The following is a 21,382-nucleotide window of genomic DNA, read 5'->3' on the forward strand; positions in this document are numbered from 1 at the left end:
CATGGACTGAAAATAGCCATTGAAAGTACTTCTTAGTCCAGGACTAGGCTCAATCTGTATCCGGGAAACCACCTCTATTATAGCTTAGGGATACTATATTCACAGTGCTGAATTGTGTAGTATTGTAACTGCATTACTGGTACAGTAACTATAAAAAAGTGCTGAAATAAATCTAATTAAACTGTCAAAATAAAGAAATTAGAACAGATTTTATTCATCTTTATTAAATATTAATTTACCACAGGAAATATCCTAAAATCTTATTTCAATCTTGCACGCTATGAAACTGCAAGCATTCAAATCACCTAATACAAAACAAACTTTAAAATCAAAACAAATATGGAAATCAGTGAAGCGGAATTCACTACTTGAGATTACATTAAATAAAGCCTGTCAATGGTTTTCTACATTTAATTGTTTGCAGTGTCTGAACAAAACGTGCATTCTTATGAAGTCAATCATTGACAGTGTTACAAAATGGGAAATAAATAGCTAGGCCAATAAAACAAAGCAGTTCAGGTTTTGGATTTGCTGAAGACAACTTAAAATTAGTACAATTAAGCATTTACAGATTTAAACCAGGGATCAACATATTGTAGATTACATCACAGTATAAGCATACTGCTTCACTGGTGGCTGTTATTCTTATGAATAAGAATGTACAAAGGAACGGTTCCATTTACAAACTGCATTAAATACTTGGGAATTTAAGACCGTATTAACTTATTTTTAAAAGCCACACAACTGACAAACTTCAAGCTGCTGGTATTACACTGGTCATCTTCATACTCAAACATGGGGTTCATTGACATGAAGAAATGAAACAGAATGGCAAACCTTTGTAACAACACTTATGTTTGTTTTAGTATGCAATGGAGCATTTTCATGAGGCATCTTTGGCGATTAACTTCAGTAGACAGATCATAGAGAATTCATCAGCAACATGTTAACTTTGCTAAGGTTGAGCAAATGACGAATTAGTATAACAAGTTGGTTAATGTGCTCTAAACCGCATACAACATGGGTTAAAGTTGCAACGACCTGGAGCCAATCCTGTTTCAAATCAGGGGTTCCTTCATCTGCATCAAATAATTTTAAAACAAAACCTAGACATGTCTCTCCCTTTACATTGACAACTCCAACATTCACCTGGAAGCAACATACAAAGACAGACCACTGTACAGCACAGGTCCAAAAGCGACAAAACATTAATACGTACAGTACAACCCTACTTTAGTGTTTCAACAATAATTTACCTTTCATTTAAAACCTCCAACCACCTGTTAATTTGTTTGACAAGTTGTGAAACCCTTAGATTGGGGAGGGGGGGAATGGAAAAACTATTTTAGGCTTCAGATTAACAAAAGATAATTGACGGGAGATTAAATGATTAGCTTGATACAGTGGGTTTATCAGAGAAGGAAAGGCTCTGCATTCAACCAGGCGGCTAATGCCCACCCTCTCTCCATTTTATAATATAGTGCATATGTACACCTCTATATCACATTATTTACACACAGGCCCAAACCAAGTTCCTTTATATACATTTGGGTTTGACAGAGCTATTGCCATTCATCTGAATATATTGTCACTGAAGTCAATGAAGACCATATGCTAGTGGACAAAAATAGGCATTGCATTTCTATTTTCATTACACCCTACTGCAACTACAAAAACTGAGACAGTTTGCTCTTCAGTTCATCACTGACAAGCAAAATAAACTGACATGAAAACAAATGTTGATTTGATAGCAACATTAATCATCTTGGCACCATGACCAATGGATTTAATGGAAGTAGCCAATCCAATCTCCAAAGTAATCCCATGAATACTTTGATTCTAACTTACTTTAAAGTAAATTAGTACTTAGTGACGAGAAGACAACGAATAGGTGGTCATGGCCCCCCAAAGCCAACTTAAAACAGTCACACTTTAAGACTTAGCTGCAATATCCTCAAACACACAATGTACCATTTAAGTGGCAAAATGTAGATACAAAATGGCAAGAGTTTTAGCCAAATGTAATAACTTGAATCAGATAATGGTATACATTTCTCAAATTACATTTGTCATTGTATTCTGTTATTTCAAATGAAAAATCACACCCTTGCTTTAAGATGCTATGGAGTGCAGCATTTGCGATGCATAAGTGAAAGCGTGGATGAGTGTCTACAATACTACTACATATAGCGCTAGTGTACAGCCATCTGGACACTAGATTGTGCGTTCATTTTGTAAGAGGAGGTCCCTCAAGCTGTGCGTGGAGCCCTGGAATTAGCAAGGACAGAGGGGCAGCACCAAGCCAGACAGGGATATGGACAGGCAATGGTCTGATTAGCTAGCTAACATATATTGACACGCACATGGAAAGTAATGGCAAGACTAGTACAACACAGCAGTATGTAGCATTTTACTCCCACCTACAGAGACACACAGAAAAGGGCTGCTAGGATCTAATATAATTTCATGCAATAGCCCTCAAGTAGAAACAAATGGAGCATGTGGAGAAAACAGCGGTAGAGATTTAAAGTGTGGAATGCAGAGTGACAAACGGTACACCAAATTCCGTGGGTTAAAATTGATTTTGGGTCAAGAGAAACATCAGAAAAGGAAAACCCAACAAAAAAAGTCCATGCATACACTACACTCTGCAGAAGGATTGACCTTGTCACTACAACCTGGTCCTGGGGCCACATAATCTAATGGTTCCATTGATGCCTTTAATCTACTATGTGAACAGTTATTAGGCCTGGGTAACCAGGTTAGGCGACTTGTTCTCTAATCAACAACTAAAACGGATCAATTCAGGTCAGTCACAGGAAAAATGTGCAGCTCCTGAGGCCCACTAGAACTATGGTGGACTTAACTAAACAAATATTCACATTCATCTTCACTAGCAGTAATATTGAACTAACAAGAGTTGCAAATCCTGGGAATGAGAGGGATACATTCAGTGAATTAAAATGTGCAACTGGGTTAACCAGCTCTGTCTGTGTTGAGGAAACAAGTGGAGGTCCAGGTACACAGCTTAACACAACTACGACAGGGAAAGGAATGTGAGCAGGATTCAAGCTACAGACCAGATATGGAGAGCTAGCAGTGTGTTTGTGAGGTAAGAGTGAATTGAATACTGCAGCACTACAGTCAATGGCAAGCAGCGTGACAAATGTGATTTCTACACAAACGGAGTACTGCCAACAAGAGCAGTGCTGCCTAGGACGGGAACACTTAAATGCTATGCTGAAACAAAAACAAGGGTTCTTGTGTGTGTTATGTCAGAGTTTGTGTGTGCGTATACAGCTCTACCTGTCTGTGGGGTGAGCTTTGACAGTACTACTGTATGTGTGCGCAAGCGTTTCATCTGTACAGCGGCATGGGGTGTGTTAACGCTAGGCAGGCTGCTACCGCCCATTTCCCACCTCTGGGCAGCCCCTCCCCCTCCGTATCTCCAGGCCCGCCTCTCTCTGTGCTCCTCCGGACCCACTTCAGTTACTGAAGCTCCTTCATCCTGTTGAGGGCGCTGCCAGCGTGGAACCACTCGACCTGGTTCTCGTTGAAGGTGTGGTTCAGGGTGATGATGTCCTGGCTGCCGTCACCGTGCTTCACCACTCCCTTCAGGGGCTAGAGGAGAAAGACAGCTGGCCTGTAAGGCATCTGTGTAAAATACACATACTACCAAGTCCCATCCCCATTATATGGAGGGAATTAATTTGGGTAGCTGAATGGTCAATGACTCTCACCTTGCCGGGGGCAAAGGTTGCGAGGCCTGTGATGGAGATCTTGTCATCGGGACGGATTTTGTCATAGTCGGTGGGGTCGGCAAAGGTCAAGGGCAGCATGCCCTGCTTCTTCAGGTTGGTCTCTGAGAAGAGGACAGAATGGCAATGAGGAGAAAAGAAAGAAAACAAGACAGAAAAAAAGAAAGTGGGGAACAAGAGGGAGCTTTGGGAATTGGCTCATATCGAGCTCCATTGTGTAAACAGAGGCCTTCTACCACAGCGGCGCAGATCCATTGCATGCCAAGTCAAGGTCAGAGAACAATGTGTACATTCAAAGTGTGTGGGTGATCTTGTTTCTAACCACGTTTCCCCTCTTGTGCAAAGGGTCTCATGATAGCTACATGAGCTCTGTCTCAGATTGAGCAGGTTCCCACCAAAAGCTTTTCCTCTCATGCCACTCACCCGCATGCCCCGCCACACCCCTATACCCTCTCCTCTCTCTTGGTGACTCCACATGTAACATCTAAGCGTACCGTGGATCCTGGCAAAGCTCTTGACAAGGATGACCCTGCCTCCCAGGTGTCTGGGCTCCAGGGCTGCGTGCTCTCTGCTCGAGCCCTCCCCGTAGTTGTCATCCCCCACAACCACCCACGACAGACCGTTAGCCTGGCGGGAGCAGAAAGAGCAGAAAATTTCTTAAAATCAGATTCTAATTTAAATATTGTCATTCTGGGACAGCCCAACCAACAGCACACAGCCTCTATAGGTCCTCTCCTGATAGTTACTGTCTGTCACACCTTGTAGTGGCGAGCCACGTCAGGCACGCCCCCGTACTCTCCCGTCAGCCGGTTCTTGATCTTGTTGACCGCGTCGTTCTCAATATTGATTGCTCCAATGAGCATGTTGTTGGAGATGTTGTCGAGGTGACCGCGAAACTTGAGCCAGGGGCCAGCGGCGCTGATGTGGTCTGTGGTGCACTTGCCTTTCACCTGCGGAACAGGAAGGAAGAAAAGAGGCTGTAGGGTAAATGGCCATCCAAATGTGGCACCACATGCCTGAACAACCATCTGCCAACTCAGTGGTTTCTAAGTCTCTAATAATTAGAACGTAATGCCACTGTTGAAGGCCTCTCAATTCCAACCATGGTCCTTGGTGGAGGATAGAACTCAGCCAAACAGTGAGAAGAGGCCTTCCTCATCATATAGTTGTCTTGACAGCTCCTCTACACCTCTCCCCTTCCCTCACCTTGATCAGCACTTGCAGGTCCTCAAGGTCCTTGCCGTTCCACTTGTCAAAGGGCTCCAGCAGCTGCAGGCGGGTGCTGGTCGGGCTAACGTCCACCATAATGGAGCCGCTCTCAGCAGGGGGGTGTTGGTAGGTGTCCTGGCCGGGGTCAAAGTCACGGGCAGGCAGCTCGTCGCCATTGGGTGGCTCCAACTTGAATTTCTCACCATTGGCCGCAGTGAGGTAGTCAGTCTCAGGATCGAACTTCAGGGTACCAGCGATGGCCAAGGCTGTGACAATCTGTATAGGAAGAGAGAGGGTTATCAAGGCAGTTACAGGGGGACATAGTGTGGACGTCATAATATAAGAAGTGTGTGTGTGTTGTAATTATTGGTACCTCAGGGGATGTGACGAAAGCATGAGTGGCAGGGTTGGCATCATTCCTGGAAGTGAAGTTCCTGTTGTAGGAAGTAACAATAGTGTTCTTCTCCCCCTTCTTCACATCCTTCCTGTCCCACTGGCCAATGCAGGGTCCACAAGCATTAGCAAGGACCACTCCACCCACATCCCTCAGGATCTTAGACTGAAGGAGAAAAAACAAACATAAGAATGTACCTACAAATCAAGTAAAGGGCAACTAGTTTGGAAATTGACTTTTTTCCCCAAAAGGTTTGAACTCACAAAGCCATCCCTCTCGATGGTGGCGCGGATCTGCTCAGAGCCGGGGGTGACTGTGAACGCAGCCTTGCACTTCAGGCCTTTGTCTAGGGCCTGCTTGGCCAGGGAAGCAGCGCGGCCCATGTCCTCATAGCTGGAGTTGGTGCAGCTGCCAATCAGACCTAGTGGGACCACAAGGGACCACCGGAAATCAGGTTAATAAAGACAGGAGAAACGCAGGTGATTTTTACAGTCATATGAACAGAAAGCAAAATGTATACTATTTAAGTGAGTGTTAAAGATACCGTGTGACTGCTGGTGCTTATACTGACCCACTTTGACCTCCAGGGGCCAGCCGTTCTTTTCAGCCACAGCACCAATCTCAGACACTGGGTGGGCCAGGTCAGGAGTGAAGGGCCCGTTGATATGGGGCTTCAGCTGCCAGGGACAGAAGACAGACAAACAGTTAACATTGACAATGTGTGTTATTTCTTGAGAAGATATTCTATAAATACAGGTAACGGATGTCAGCCTAATAACAGAGTGGACTCACCTCACTCAAGTTGATCTCAATGACCTGGTCGTACTTGCAGCCTTTGTCAGGGACCAAGTCATCCTTATGCTCGTCAGCCAGGGCAGCAATGTCTGAAAGTAGATGGAAAAAGTCGGAAAGAGAATACAAAAATGCTAAGATCTATGCTGTATGTGCATCAGTGGCTGCGAGACTGACACGGAACATATTGTGAAATAACAGGCTTTAAAAATATTCCAGAATGTCTTATTGTGAGTACTAACCTGAACGTCCAGTCTTATTCAGGTAAGTCTTCATGCGGTGGTTGTAGGGGAAAACAGAGGTGGTGGCCCCAATTTCAGCTCCCATGTTGCAGATAGTTGCCATACCTGCAACCAGGAGGTAGGAAAAGTCACATCAAGTTTCTATGCAAACTAGCACCAAATCAAGACCAAACCACTGGACAAACTCAACTGAAACAAGCAGTGTTAAAACAAACAGCGTAGAGTAGTTTACTCACTAGTTCAGGTAAACCTTACTATCTTTTGGCCTCACCGGTGCAGGAAATGGAGTCGACGCCTGGGCCATGGTACTCCACGATGGCTCCAGTGCCCCCCTTCACTGTCAGGATCCCAGCCACCTTCAGGATAACATCCTTGGGAGAGGTCCAGCCCGATAGACTACCAGTCAGCTTCACTCCAATCACCTGATGGGGAGGATGGAGTTACTACTACATTTGTGAAAGGTCTGTTTTTTATTTGTTTTTTATACATGTAGGAAGGAGATAGATACATGAGTGGGTGAAGGGAATGTAGTGAGGTGGTTCACTGTCATAGCAGCTCACATTGGGACACTTGAGCTCCCATGGGATACCAGCCATGACGTCCACAGCGTCAGCACCACCCACTCCGATGCAGATGGAGCCCAGGCCGCCCCCATTAGGTGTGTGGGAGTCTGTGCCAATGAGCAGGACTCCTGGGTAGGCATAGTTCTCTAGAATTATCTGTCAAGGGTAAGTGAAATCTGTTAGCCAATGCACAACAATCCTTTGACGTATTGATCTCAATAACGTCAAGATCTGAATGTATAACAGGTTTGATATCATGAGTGAACAATGTATTCTGCTACTCGTTTCATAGCAGTATTCCTGAGCTCCGTTAATCTAAGTTCAGAAGTGGATATTGTTCAAATACAAAATTAGTCTCATGGCAGCTCAATCTAACCAGTTATCCTTTATTGTACTAGTATAGTTCCAGTACCTGGTGAATGATTCCAGAGCCTGGTTTCCAGAAGCCAACCCCATATTTGGCTCCAGCTGTCGCCAGGAAGTTGTAAACCTCCTGATTCACTTCCTGGATTAAAAAGGACCAGGGAGAAGAGTTTGGGGTGTCAGTTGAAGAGAATATATTTTCAGCTGGTACTACCCGCTATTCAAAGCGCTCTGAACAAATTAAAGGAATTGTTCAAACATTGGCACATTCTAAAATCAGATGATAGTCTCGGTAATGTGTTTTCGGACCTTCCCTTGGTCGTATTCTTGCGGCGCAGAAATCTCAGAGACCAATTGGTACACTCTGATTTACCACCAAGATATTCCTGAACAACGTCTATTTGCGCCCCTTCTGGATGGAAATTACAAGTGTAATGGCTGTGCTCAATGCAATGGCACTTATAAATGCAGATCCTTCAAACACCCACAAACAGGGAAATTGATCCCAATCAAAGGTGTTATTACGTGCTCCACTAAGGCAGTTATTTATCTTATAACTTGTCCTTGTGGTAAAAATGATGTGGGTAAAACAAAGCGCGAATTAAAAGTACGTATCTCAGAGCATCGTAGCACCATTAGGTGCAAAAACTTTATTTACCCAGTTGCGGCCCACTTTTTGGAGGCAGGCCACTCATTTTCGTCTCTGCGTTATATTGGCATCGAACATGTCACCCTCCCTAGGAGAGGGGGTGACCTTGATAATTTATTGTTAAAACGAGAGGCTGCCTGGATCTTTAACTTAAAGACCCTTGCTCCCTTCGGTCTCAACGTAGACTTCGATGTGAAGCCATTCTTGTGATTATTGTGACTTTGCCATTGTAATTGTTTGTAAGCTTGTGTAGTCTAAAATGAATCTATGATCGTATGCTATCCATTTGTATGCTGTTCTTTGTATGCCATTTTAATATTTGAGAATTAACCAATGATATTAGGCCACTCTTACAGATGCCTGTAATCATGGCCTAATGATATTAGGCCATGATTACAGACACCTGTGTGTCTTTTGACACTATATAAACGAGTCATCGCGTAGTGTTTGTAATTATACCTTGATGAAGACAGCTTGGCTGTCGAAACGTTGGATATTACATTTTTGCATCTGAGCTCCTAGAGTGTGCGGCTCCACTTTATTTTCAAGTCCCCTTTATGTAACCTTCACAGCACATATTTGGCTGCAGACCTTAATTCCCCTTTAATCCCTGTCCCTCAATTTGACCTCTGTGCAATTGGACGTAGTAAGTGTCACCCATGCTAAATATTCCTCAGGGCTTCGCTTTGTCTAAAAATATAATGTGATGCTGTGTGTGTGTGTAGCAGTTAACCAACATTCCCTCTCATTTGGGTCATCTTGGCCCCAATGCAATACTTATGGTAAGCCGTCATTGTAAATAAGAATTTGTTTAACTGACTTGCCTCGTTAAATAAAAGTTAAATAAACTTTTGGTTACCCCTAGGAACTCGTGATACCATGGAAAATATGATCCCTCTAGAACACCCTAAATCTCAGCCAACAGAAATCAGCTGGACAGCGCAAAAACATCTGGACAGGCCTTTGAGTTTCCTCTGCTCCCTACTGACCTTGGCCCTCTTTAGATCCTCGACGCCTCCGATCTGCGCCTCAATCAGGTGGTCACAGTGGATGGTTGAGGGCACGGCCACCTTGGGCAGGCCGCTGCTGATGAACTGTAGCATGGCCATCTGGGCTGTGGCATCTTGCATGGCCACGCGGTCTGGACGCAGACGCAGGTAAGTGCGGCCCCTGGCGATGTCCTGCCCCACAGGGTCATCCAGGTGACCGTACACAATCTTCTCCGACAAGGTGAGGGGGCGATTGAGCCTGAGGTGAGAGGAGGGCGGGGATTGGAGGCCAGTGTGGTTAGAATTCAACTTCTAAAATACCTTTTAAAAAGGTTAACTCACTAGGAGAAATGCTTTGTAATCTAAAGTTAGCTCAGTGTGGCTGAACATGAGAAGTCAACACGCTAACATGTCAAAGGATTTAGTGAGCAGTTGTAATGGGCATGTCATAGTAGCAGTGGTTATTAACAGAGGAACACTGAGGAGCGCTGGGTGTGAGGTTGGAAAGGCAGCTACTGACCTCTTGCGCACAATGTCGATGTTCTCATGCAGCTTCTCATAGCTGATGCTGGTGCCAGGCTCAAAGCGGCTCATGGCCACCTTGGCTTTGGCGTTGAAGGCTGCCGAAACATGGAGGCGCCTTGCCCCTTCTCCAAGGACAAGCTAAAGGAAAGGGGGGGTACATTTTTAGTAATGATACATCAAACTTGGAAACATGTTCATCATCATGGAAGAGGAGAGGGGCTTTAAAGTTCCTAATCATTGCAAACATAGGACCTAGTCTCCTCAAACTCAACTCTGGACCTCAAAGCCAGTTCCACTGCATTCTCATTACTGTACCATGTGGGTGCAATTATCAGCTAGATCAGAAAACCAGCAGGTTCCAGACATTGTAGGGTAAGAGTTGAATTCTCCCGACCTACTCTATAGCCTAATGACCAGAAATTTTAAACAGAGACATATAGGATTCATACTCTCAGAGAACAAGATAAAGTTTCACTTGACTCATGTTCAAAGTGTTAGGCTCTGTTATTATGGGGGTCATTTCAAGTAAACATGTTGGCATTATCAACAGAGGCCCCGACAGACAACATTATGGATTTTCATGCTGGTTGAAGAATACCAAAGCCCAATCAAAAAAACAGTAAAGAAACACAACATAAAACAAGGCCACCATAAAATGACTCATCTACAATCTGCGTGATCTCCATGTGACTTTTATGTTCCATCACCTCCGACACAATGGAGACTGACAGCAAGACTAATAAAGTAAAGACTAGATCATTGCATTACACTAACTAAGTAAATCTGTCAGCCAGCTACTTGTCACTCATTTTCCCAAAATACACAGCACCTAAAGTTTAGAATGAGTAGCCTAGGTGTTGGGTAAATTAGTGTTTAGCCCTAAAGGAGACCCCTAATCCCTACACATTAGCACAACAATTTTGTGACAGCTCAAGTAGCCTAACGTGGCTATGATTTTCAACATTGCATCATCAACACAGCCAATCATCCTCAATAAGATGTTAATCAGTCTGTCTAACATGAGTTATCTAGAGTGAAAAGACGTAAGCAAATGAATATCACAACCAACTGAGAAAAATCAGTAATGTTAATTTGCCGAATCAAATATTAATCTACCTCATATTAGCAGGCCATTGGTCAAATATCTTTACAAACGTAGCAGAACAGTATTGGACAGTGTCCATTCACATAATTTCATTAGGTTTTTATAAGATCCTATCATGTTCAATTAAATTTCTAAATGTGGTGCCGCATTGTCCGACATCGTGATTTGACTAAATCTGTTATTAGGCGTGGAAATCAGACAAGTGCGCACTTAACTTCAGTAACCTTGAATCACCTTGCAAACAACTGGACATTTGGTGCAATTTGAAGTATCCAATTTATTGCATTTCGACAACACATTGTATTGTAAACCAGCATTATAGATAAAGCGTTATTATACACTTCCCAGACTAACTTATAGACGTTAGTTAGTAACGTTAACAGTCTACTGGGACACCGCGACCAAACGACATAGCCGCTAAAATGGATTGTTTACAATATTGATGATTTTTTTTTTAAATATCGTTGTGGACAATAATATCTCGTAATTCATTTTTAACTTAACATTTGTAGTTGATGCATAGTGTTGAATATATTTATTAATATTAAAATAAAGTTGTATTTACCCGAAGCCGAGTGACAGTCATACAGTAGGACGCCATTTTGTTCACTGACAAAGCTGTGTTGCTGTCAGGTGACGTCAGGAACCCTAATTTAAACGTGTCCATTATTTTTGTCCTGACAGGTGTGTTAAAACTGCCTACAAGTGTATAGCGCTGTGAATCCTTACGACTGACTCTAATAACGCAATGTCAAAATATAATATTTCCATACAATTATCAAAGTGGTTCCAATAATTAAAGTGGTTCCAATAATGTAAGATGTTGATGTTTTTGTTTAGTACTTATCTGTAAGGTTGTTGTCATCAGCTCCCTATAATAAACTATGCCTAGTTAGCGTACAGTTGATGCACTTTTACAGTTTAAAAGGGTCTATTTTATTTTACCTATGTAAGTCAGTTAAGAATAAATTCGTATTTACAATGACGTCCTAAGAACAGTGGGTTAACTGCCTTGTTCAGGGGCAGAACGAGAGATTTTTACGTTGTCAGCTCCGGGATTCGAGCCCAACGCTCTAACCACTAGGCTACCTGCCGCCCCGTGAGTTTTACTGATGCAAATTAATTGGACATATTTTCATAGTAGCCTATATATAGTCTGACAAAACCATTGAAGACAATGGCCGTGATGTGGCACAGCAGTAATATAATGAAGTTCCTGAAGAAGGTATTTTGACAGAGAACTTGGAATCTATAAAACAAATTATAATAATTACTTTCAATCAAACTCATTACTCAGTATATTTCTTCCAGTACCTGTCCTGGTCCAATGATGTGTCCAAATATTTTCATATTTAATCACTCTCCTTATGTGGCTATAGATTGTTGTTGCATATACAAAAATATAGCATGTAAAATAACATAAAAATACCCCAAAAATTATATCAACAGTTAGAAAACAATTCTTAATTTTTGAAAAGTAGAGTTCACTCTGGGGGAGAAAGTAGAAAAAAGTAGAAACCATGCCAATCTTACATGGTAACTTTACAGCCTTGTGTAATTTTATCTGCAAAACAAGTCTCAGCGGGAAGTTCAAACAAATATTGTAAATAACGCTATATGGTTGGAACGACATTACCCACAACTCCTGCAAAATGTCATATCACTTACTTGCTGACTGGACACCCTTGCAGCCCAATAAAATACGGGTCCTCCCCCTTCTCAGCCAATAGGGACTCTGTTGCTATCACCGCATATATTTTTAGCAATGGCACAGTACTTACTTGGAGTTACAAATATCCGTTCGCCAACTTAACTAGGATTTCGCTTCTGGTTTTGCAGAGCCATGGATGTAATTGTGTGGCTCATAGGTGGAGAAAAATAAATAAAATGCATCTTATTATTTACCATCGTTGTTCAATCATAACTAGCAGCAATTGCAATCGTCAATTACCCGTAACCTATTTCATATTATTTACTTATTTTGAAACTATAGGCTTATTACTGAGGGTCGACTATTCTCTCCTAGGTGTGTATGAGTTTATTTGAGAGTGTACATTACAAAAGTATCAAGAAAGTAGTCCCTATTCAGACTAACGTCATAGAACAGGGGGTGTGGGCGAAATAGTCCTGTATAAATGCGCAAGGTTGTCAAAAACTAAAGTTTTCTCGGGCAGTTTTAGTCAACCTGTCGGTTGTGGAAATGGAGACCGTATGAAGAGAATACGTTTCAATACCCATTTAACACATCACATTATATCTTCCTCCAAACAACTACTTTGAAAAGCCACATCACCTTCAAATGCAATGTAAAATACGGGAATTAAAACCGCAGGAACTGAACACACGCTGCATTAGTAAGTATACACATCGTCCGCATATAAATATGTATGGTATTGACATACATTTTTATTTATCTGCCATAACCGTACATTTGGCTAGATGGTGCATCCTCATGATTTAATCAAAGAGGCTTTAGGACTCTCCAAAGATGCCCTGCCTTTTGAGAAACGGACTCTGTAATTGGTTCTGTCATCCATTTTAGATTCTGTTTTTATTTTTAGACAGACCCATTCGAACTCGTATCTGAGATTCGAGTTGTGTTTATTCTTCTCATATAACGTTACAGCTGATCATTTATTCCTGTTTTCGGGCAGGACCAATTTATTACTGAGCTGTTGTAGTCCTGCTCCTCGGTCGATATAATGACATGAGACTGCAACATTCACCACTTTATTAGTCTCCTTACAAATTGGCAGTGTACATAAATTAAGATCTTCCAGTTTGTTAGAAGAATAGTATATGTGTCCTTATTGCTGAAAGGTGGAATTGCCATCACGTAGAGAAGTAAGTATTGGACCTTTGGCATAGGCTTCACCACGGCACTTCAAAGCCATATAGGCTACTCGGTCATTGCACACCATCACTCTATCACTCTATTGCTTTACTGTATGTAGCCTATTGTTTTGCTTGAGTTAACTAAGTTTGCCTACATATTGTATCAACATCCTGTTTGCTACATTTTCTCTTTATTCTATTATTTTCTATTAGGCTACCTGCCTATAAATTATTTAGGGAAATGTGTTCTGTTACTATATACAGGTATAGTTTTCACTTGAATAAGCTTGCTACGTTGTTACAATGAGTGGACAGATGTGTGCTTTATGGTGGTGATGATGCACTGTAAACAATATGTCAACTATCAGATTAGGTCATGTAACTACTGTTGGCTTGTGTAGTCTACTTAGTAGTAGGACACATCTATGACAAACAAACATGTTCATGGTTGAGTAATGTTGCATTAACTAATACAGTATATGATTATAGGTCAATTGTCAAAATTAACAACTAGGATCAATTTTGATACATGACAGGTTTTACTTTGTACTGTACATAAAGTCCCAGCTGCATATGAAAAGATGAAAGAACAGCTTTGTAGGGATGACATTGAATGACATTGGATGTTGGAAATGACTATGGTGGTTAATGCTTTTGAAGCTGTACTGTAAATGTCATTATCATTGATTTAAATGTAGTGAAAGTGTGTTTGCTGTCTGCCAAACATCTCCTATTGAACGGTTTCACACCTCTCCAAATGAGCTTCTTCTTAGATTTAACACAAGTAAAACACGGTCTTAAATAACAGGCGAAGTCAGGTTGTATATTGTATCTTGTTCTTGCCCATCTTCTAGCCATCGACGCAATGTTCTGCCTGCAAACAGAGTAGCTATATCTCATATCAGTAATTATATATTTTTTCTAAACCTAATCTGATTCACAATATTACATTCATCGTTCTTGATGCATACATTATAACCATGTTCTCGTAGATCTCAAGTATACAGTTGTTAAATTTAGCTTGCTGGGTAATCCTGCCTGCTGGGCAATGTTTATGGTGCGTAGGTGAACTATGTATTGCACGTGTTGTGGTGATGTTAATAGTGCTGCATGGTGGTAAATGGTGTCCTTTATGCACTAGCCAGTGCCGTGCCATTTACAGTATGCAAAACATGCTTACATGTGAACAGTACACCCACAGCCTACTCTCGCACCTATACTGTTTGATTTGTAACTTTCTCTAATTGTGTAATCCTGAGTAGTGAAGCATCTGGCAGAAGCAGATTATCATGGCTTTCTGCCTTGATCACTGCATCTGTTACTCCCCTCCATGTTAGCTGGCTAACCCATTCACTCATTATCCCTTCTGTTGAACCTATTTGGTCTGCCTTTTACCTTCCTCGAAATAACACCATGTTTTTATTTTTCCACCAGTTGGACTCCTCATCTCCTTACCTGTCAAGTCTTGTTACCTGGCAACTGAAAACAACTGGTTGGACTAGTTTTTGGCCTCCTGGCCACCAAGTCTGTCCATGTTGACCACCCAGGAAGAGGTTTAAAGATTCTGCCGGATTTCAACTTACCTGCGGTACATGTAGTGGAGAAGAAAACATCAGACTTCTACAAGCCAGAGATAACTGTTCCATTATAGTCTCATTTTGGGCTTGATTTGAATACTTGGCTATCCAGACTGCATTGGCCAGGTACAGTCATGCACCTAGAGGTAAAGGTAGCTCTGAATTTCATTGTGTCCTACCTGTACAACAAACTGCCCCGTCGTCGTGCTGACCTCTTCGGGGAGGAGTTGGAGCGGATACTGTTGTCGCGCTATGAAGGCCACTGGTACCCTGAAGCTCCTCTGCGGGGCTCTGCCTTCCGCTGCCTGCACCTAGGGGCCCCCAGGGACCCAGTGGTGGAGCTAGCTGCGAGGAGAAGTGGACTGGACACAGATGAAGTGCGTGCCAATGTCCCCCCTGAGCTGAGTGTGTGGATCGACCCCTATGAGGTGTCCTACCAAATCGGGGAGAAGGGAGCCGTTAAGGTCCTGTACTTGGAGGATCCATCCGGTTTAGGTGGGGAAGGCGAAATGGTGGAATTAGTAATTGGAGTGAGTAAAGGGGACATGGAGGTAGAGGAGGCCAAGAGCTTAGGGTTCAACCCTGAGGCCCAGGTGTTTGTTCCAATTGGAGCCCAGATATCTCCAGTTCTGCTTCCTTCCCTCTCCAGCTCACCCACACCTCTCTCGGCTTCATCCTGCCCAGTGATTTTCAGCTATCCTAGCTCCAGCACACCCACGAACCCAACGGCCCACTCTAACACATCCACACCTTCCCCTCCAAGTGGGGCACTCCCTTACCTCCCCTCTCAGCAGCCAACGACTGCACTGCCCAGCACCCGTCTACCGCTGCAGCCCATCACCTTCACCACGGCCAGTTTCGCCGCCACAAAATTTGGCTCCACCAAGATGAAGAAGTGTGGCGGTTCCGGATCGGCTGGCGGCTCGGGTGTAGGCATGCCCCCGCCACAGAGGATGCTCGCCTGTTCCCCCACCAACATCTCTCCCCCAGGGCTGCTGAAACACAAGCCCCTCTCAGTCTCCCTGCACTCCCTGGGGGCTCAGATCCCCAGCCAGCTCTCCCCTAATGCCAAAGAGTTTGTTTACCCGGCATCCCCAGGGCCCGTATACTTTGACAACGATGCTCCGCCCATACTACCACACTCAAGCCCCTTCCAGCTCCCTCACCCCGCCCACTCCCACCCCTCATTTGACCCATTCTCCAGTCCCCCACCTGGTCCAGCTGTTGACATCATCGGTGGTAGCGGTGGGATTTCTTACATTGAGAAGCCCTCATTTGTGGAGGGGATAGGGGGGTATAACCTGCAATATCCCAGCCAGGCCTTCCAGCCGGTGGTGCTGGCCAACTAAGCCTTTCTTATGAGTATTTCTGTTGCAGCAGTAGGGCAGTAATGCTCAAGTATCTTTTGGGGAAAATTGTTCTTACTGTGATACTATAGCGTAGAATTAGTTTTGTTACTACTACAACCTCCACTATATATTTCAATATGATTATTTCCATATCATTTATGTTTGTTTTTTTGTGGATTTTGATTTCAGTTTCTCTAACCAGAGGAGTAACCAGCCTCCTATTGCACAGACATCATTTTCATTGAATGTTCAGCAGAGTAAAATGCCCTTCAGCTTTGGTCTATTGACAGCAGTATGGTAGTTATGCTGTGAAAAAGGACCAATGTCCTGTAAAATGGCTTTAGAAAGCTTAGCGCTTTGCAATCTGCTCGGCCTTAGTTACCAAAAATGCACAGAGGGGTTTGTGCGGGTTTGGGGATGTCTTATTCATGCTAACAAGTGTTAAATGTGCTCTTCTGTGGCTTATGGTCATTGTGAATATAGTGAGCCTATTACTAGAGCCTTGAAACATGTCTGAATTGGTTTGGCGTGAGGTATCAGTATTTGCCATTTGTCAGTTCTGAAATCTGGTTATGGACATGCTTAGAAAGGGAGCCTGTGTGTAGTGTCTTGGGAAAAGGGAGGGTTTAATGTGCAGGGTATGAGGAAATGTATCTGTCATGACAGGAAGAATTACTGCCAGGGGGGTCAGCGAACCTTGGTGAATGTGAGGCAAGTTGATCTTTGTCTTCAGATATAATGACGTACTAATCTCAGACACACACACAGACCGAATCTGTCAGCAGTGTGTGAAGGTGAACGGGCGTTGTTGGAGGGGAATAGGATGCTGCTAAGCAATGGGAATTGTGATGAATGGCTTAGCGTGACTGACTATGAAGGAGAGGTCTTACTCTGCAGGGAAAGGAGGACGAGGAGGGAGTAAGGAGAGGAAAAAGGGATGGCAAGGCAGGGGCATCGATGACGTTTTAACACCTTTTGGCATCTTGGGTGCAATGGCTTTAGACTGACACTTTAAAACCCGGAGCACGTTTCTGTAGAACTTTAGTGGCGTTGCAGCCAAAGGCCCACGCTAGGTCCCCTGCTCTTTAATCCCTTAATTATCTCTGTTCCAGTTGCTGCTCCAGTGGGAGACCAGCATCATATAATGAAAGCTGTTTTCCTTTTCAATTTCCAGGACCATGAATATTAACTAAACCTGTGTTTTTGTCACTTTATGATGCCATGTCAGATCATTCTCATGTAGAAGGTGGTGATACCCTGGCTCCATATAGGTAATCGAGGGGGCAGTAATTGTCACCAGGGTTCAGGCAACCCCCGCCTTTCCTTTTGAGCCATCCAGCACTTTATATTATTGGGCTATAGATGCTATGTGACCCCCCCAGTCATGTAAGGCGCTAAACATTCTTTTTTTCTTCTTATTGGCCCATTGTTACAGCTGCATCTGCTAAGAAATGTTGGTTCTGTTCCAATGAGATTTGTATTTGGATAGAAGGGGGAGTGTCCCTAGCCATCTGAATGTTTTCTAGATTGTGCCATGTAAACATCTGTGTATAAGCTAACATAAGTACACTGGTAATTGCTGTGATAGTTGGTCATATGCGTGTCATTCAAACTGTTTATTTATCTTTACGTCCAGGGGTTGGGAGGGGAGGGGCGGATCTCTTTATAATTGTAATGGTTGTGAGGAAAGGGGTCATTTTTACATTTGTAATTTATTTTAAATTTTCTATATTTTTCCTATGTTTTTTTCAAAAGTAATTAAGTACATTTGTAAAGTTGAGAGAGAGAGATGTTATAACAGTAGGAATATGTATATATTATGTTCAGGTTTCCTTTGTTTAGTTATGTGCTGAAGTTATTTTTACAAAATAACTAAATATATATGCAAGTTGGGAATAAAAATAAAGATGTATAAAATAAAGTATTGAATGTGGATTGTACCTTGTACAGAATTTGTCCAATAAAAGACGGGTAAATGTAATTTGTTAAATTGGGTTTTTGAAGAGCTTCAGAGATGAATGTTTACAATGGGTGGATAGTCTGACAGCATCATTCTCAGTCTGTTTCTAAGGGCAGTCTGATAACTTGTGTAAGATTTCTGTTCCTTCATAGTTCGTACACTTAAACCAAAATCTCCACATTTAAACCAAATCCCCTTAGTAGTGCTCATGTTACTAATTTTGTCCCTTATTCATTCATATTCCATCTACATATTGTCCAATGCCATAAATCTTTGCTTTATACCACTAACCTTATTTGTGTGCCTGAACAGTCCTACTGTGACTGAACAGTCCTACTGTTGACTGAATTGGCTGCCAATTTCATTCTCACACAAAGACTGAGGGAAAGCAAAAAACCCGTTCCTGCAGTCTAATCCTTGATGAGTATTCACCTCACATCCATTTTGTGGTAACATTCCCCTGCTCCCGCTACTATAGCCATAACTAAGACTGTCTTTACTCACACAGACACCGACCCTAGTCCAGTGCAATGTGTAACTAACGCCATATTCTAGACCACAATTGTGTGGGGGGGGGGGGGGGGTTTAACCACAAATATTCCAATACATTTCAAGTCAAGTGTTTCAAGTAGGTTTAGGAGGAGGATAGTCATTGAATGTGCTGTGATGATGATCAGTGACTGGTCAATCCTGGTGGTGGACAGCCTGGTGATGGATAGAGCTATTTTTTTATTTGTGCTTGTTGATTCGGTGGGATTTTTTGGTTTCCAAAATCCCTACGAGCATCCCAAAGTGCTGCCGCCCCCCATTGCTTAAATAATGGTCAGATTACTCTTGGTAATCGGATGTGTGCTGTATTTAATTCCCTGTGCCTGCAAAGCAGGTCTGGAGGTTTGAGTGGTGGCTTGGAGGCTATGTTGCGGTCACTGACTGCCTGCCAATGGGAAGGCCAGAGGACTGTGACGTTTGAGGGATGGGGGCTGCTCTACTTGGAAGTTCTGATGGATTACAGGAAGACTATAAATATTGTTTCACGTTGTTTCACTTTTTGGTCACAGGATGGATGGACAATGTTTTGTTGCGGTATAGTGGTTGGCTGTTGGTATACGTCTTGCATTTAAAAATTAGTAACAGATTACACTATCCTCCAAGTATTGTAATTAAAAATACTTCGTTTTTAAATCCACACTAAAAGCAGGCTGTTCTACCACCAGGATTGAATCAAAGTGAGAAACAGAGTTTTGTATTCTGTCTTTTGCTTATATCTATCTACGTGTGTTTTATTTAGCACTTTGGAATATTTTGTTGTAATAAAGAAGTATTTTCTATTTAACATTTAAGAATAAATGGATATAAATTAAAAGTAAGATATATTAATATAGTACTTTCTCTTTTGCCTGTATTTTGTTATCATTTTCCTATTTTGTATCTTATCTGTACACCCTGTAGATGTATATGAACCTTTCACTACTGAAATGCAATGACCTGTTTTCTGTGCTCCCCCATGGGAATGGGGACTTACTACTGCACTTTCTTATTGTATCAGATTCTTTTTTAAGTTTGTAATAAAACAATTCCAAAAATAAGCATGGAAAATAATCTAATTCTCTTGTCATTTTTGTCTTTCAGTTTGTCAAATGTGACAAATCCTGGCAAAATAATTATTACAAAATGATTTAGTATAGTGTCTGATGGCCTACTTGTGATCATGAATTCTTCTAGTATTTATGTTCCTGCGGTATAAAAAGCCCACGCAAGGTTGTAGAAAATAAACATGTATTTCATAGCATTGCAATACATTCTAATATTGATTTAAGCAAATTGAAGTCTGATTAATAATTCAACCCAGGTATGGAAATCTCAAATAGCTCATCTCACAAACTCTTCTACTTAGACCCCAGACAAATATTGCCTAATTTCATCATCTCGAAATATGACCGGTGCATTATTTTGACTGTTAGTATATCTGTCAGATGTTTTGCATGACTCCCTGTTGTGACTCCACTGTGCTCTGCTCTCCTATGGCGTGTCGATGTTTGGCATTAACATGCTTGGTCAGCTACTCCTTGTCTCCCTTTATCTCCTCACCACCCACTCACCACATCTCAGTCCCCTCCTCCATCACCCTCTCATCTTCCCTTTATCGCCGCTCTGTTCTCTCACCAAATCCCTATTTTTCCCCTTAGCCTTTCTGCTCTCTATCCCATCACATTTCCCCACTCGTCCCTCACCACCCCTCTCCTCCATCCCCCCTTGTCTTTGAGGCTGTGTTTATGCAACACTGCTCCCCTGTGTGTGGATGTGATCATTACGCAACATCTCATACTCCATTGGAATACTAATGTAGATGAGGTAGGGGGATAGGCAGAGCAGAAACAGAGGACCTCAAATCTCTGTTTTTGTGTGTCTGTGTGTCTATGTGCGTGTGTGATAAACAGCACATGTGTTTGTGTGCATGAGGCAAGAAGAGTGATATGCTCCCTGTTTGTCTCCCAGCATCACAATGTGCATCCTGTCATCGTTGGTAAAAATCACTGCTGTTGGTCGATTGTTCAGGCAAGCTCAAGACAAGGGCTCACCTTTCATTGAATTCCACTTCATTAATATGCATGATACGTATCCCATACATGGGTACATACAGATAAAAAAACACAACAGGAAATGCATCTTAATTTAAGAGTTGAAAAAAAATGCACTTAACAGGCAAAGTTTGAAATGTCCTCAAAGTAATGTTTATCCTATCAGGATATAGCTGTTAAAAGAGAACGTTATAATTGTTTTGGGACTGTTTTCTACATACAAAGAGGCTATTCTTTTAGGATGACCTTGGCTGTTTGAATTGTGAAGGGCTGTTTCAGCCTGGAGTTGGTATCTTTTATAACGGTTTTCTATGCAGATCTGGTAGGAAGTAACTGTAATTGTATTCATGAACCATGTAAAAAGGAATAATTCAGTCCCCACCACCTCATTGAGAAGACTTCCTTATCCTGAAACACGTGTAACATAAGGAACCAAAAACAAACATCTGACGTCACAAAAAGCTAACGTCCAGTTAATTTCAAAATAAATATT

At 42.3% G+C, this 21,382-nt stretch overlaps 2 protein-coding genes across 2 annotated transcripts; one reads left to right on the forward strand and one right to left on the reverse strand.

Annotated features, from left to right (window-relative positions):
- Positions 1 to 204: 204 nt before the first annotated feature.
- LOC129827304 (aconitate hydratase, mitochondrial-like) lies at positions 205 to 11,247 on the reverse strand. The gene is made up of 16 exons (XM_055888032.1): positions 11,155 to 11,247; positions 9,480 to 9,622; positions 8,960 to 9,218; positions 7,371 to 7,463; positions 6,956 to 7,114; positions 6,667 to 6,817; positions 6,396 to 6,500; positions 6,154 to 6,245; positions 5,933 to 6,038; positions 5,625 to 5,782; positions 5,341 to 5,526; positions 4,965 to 5,243; positions 4,517 to 4,708; positions 4,253 to 4,385; positions 3,741 to 3,862; positions 205 to 3,621 (listed from the first exon to the last, which is right to left on the reverse strand). The coding sequence occupies exons 1-16, from the start codon at positions 11,188 to 11,190 to the stop codon at positions 3,490 to 3,492; spliced, it is 2,346 nt and encodes a 781-aa protein (XP_055744007.1). The 5' UTR covers positions 11,191 to 11,247; the 3' UTR covers positions 205 to 3,489.
- A 1,179-nt stretch (positions 11,248 to 12,426) lies between these two features.
- Positions 12,427 to 19,909, forward strand: LOC129827312 (protein Tob2-like). Its single transcript, XM_055888045.1, has 2 exons — positions 12,427 to 12,943; positions 14,859 to 19,909. The coding sequence occupies exon 2, from the start codon at positions 15,136 to 15,138 to the stop codon at positions 16,348 to 16,350; it is 1,215 nt and encodes a 404-aa protein (XP_055744020.1). The 5' UTR covers positions 12,427 to 12,943; positions 14,859 to 15,135; the 3' UTR covers positions 16,351 to 19,909.
- The last annotated feature ends 1,473 nt before the right edge of the window (positions 19,910 to 21,382 follow it).

Source organism: Salvelinus fontinalis, chromosome 2 (genome assembly GCF_029448725.1).
Source record: "Salvelinus fontinalis isolate EN_2023a chromosome 2, ASM2944872v1, whole genome shotgun sequence".
Taxonomy (NCBI): domain Eukaryota; kingdom Metazoa; phylum Chordata; class Actinopteri; order Salmoniformes; family Salmonidae; genus Salvelinus; species Salvelinus fontinalis.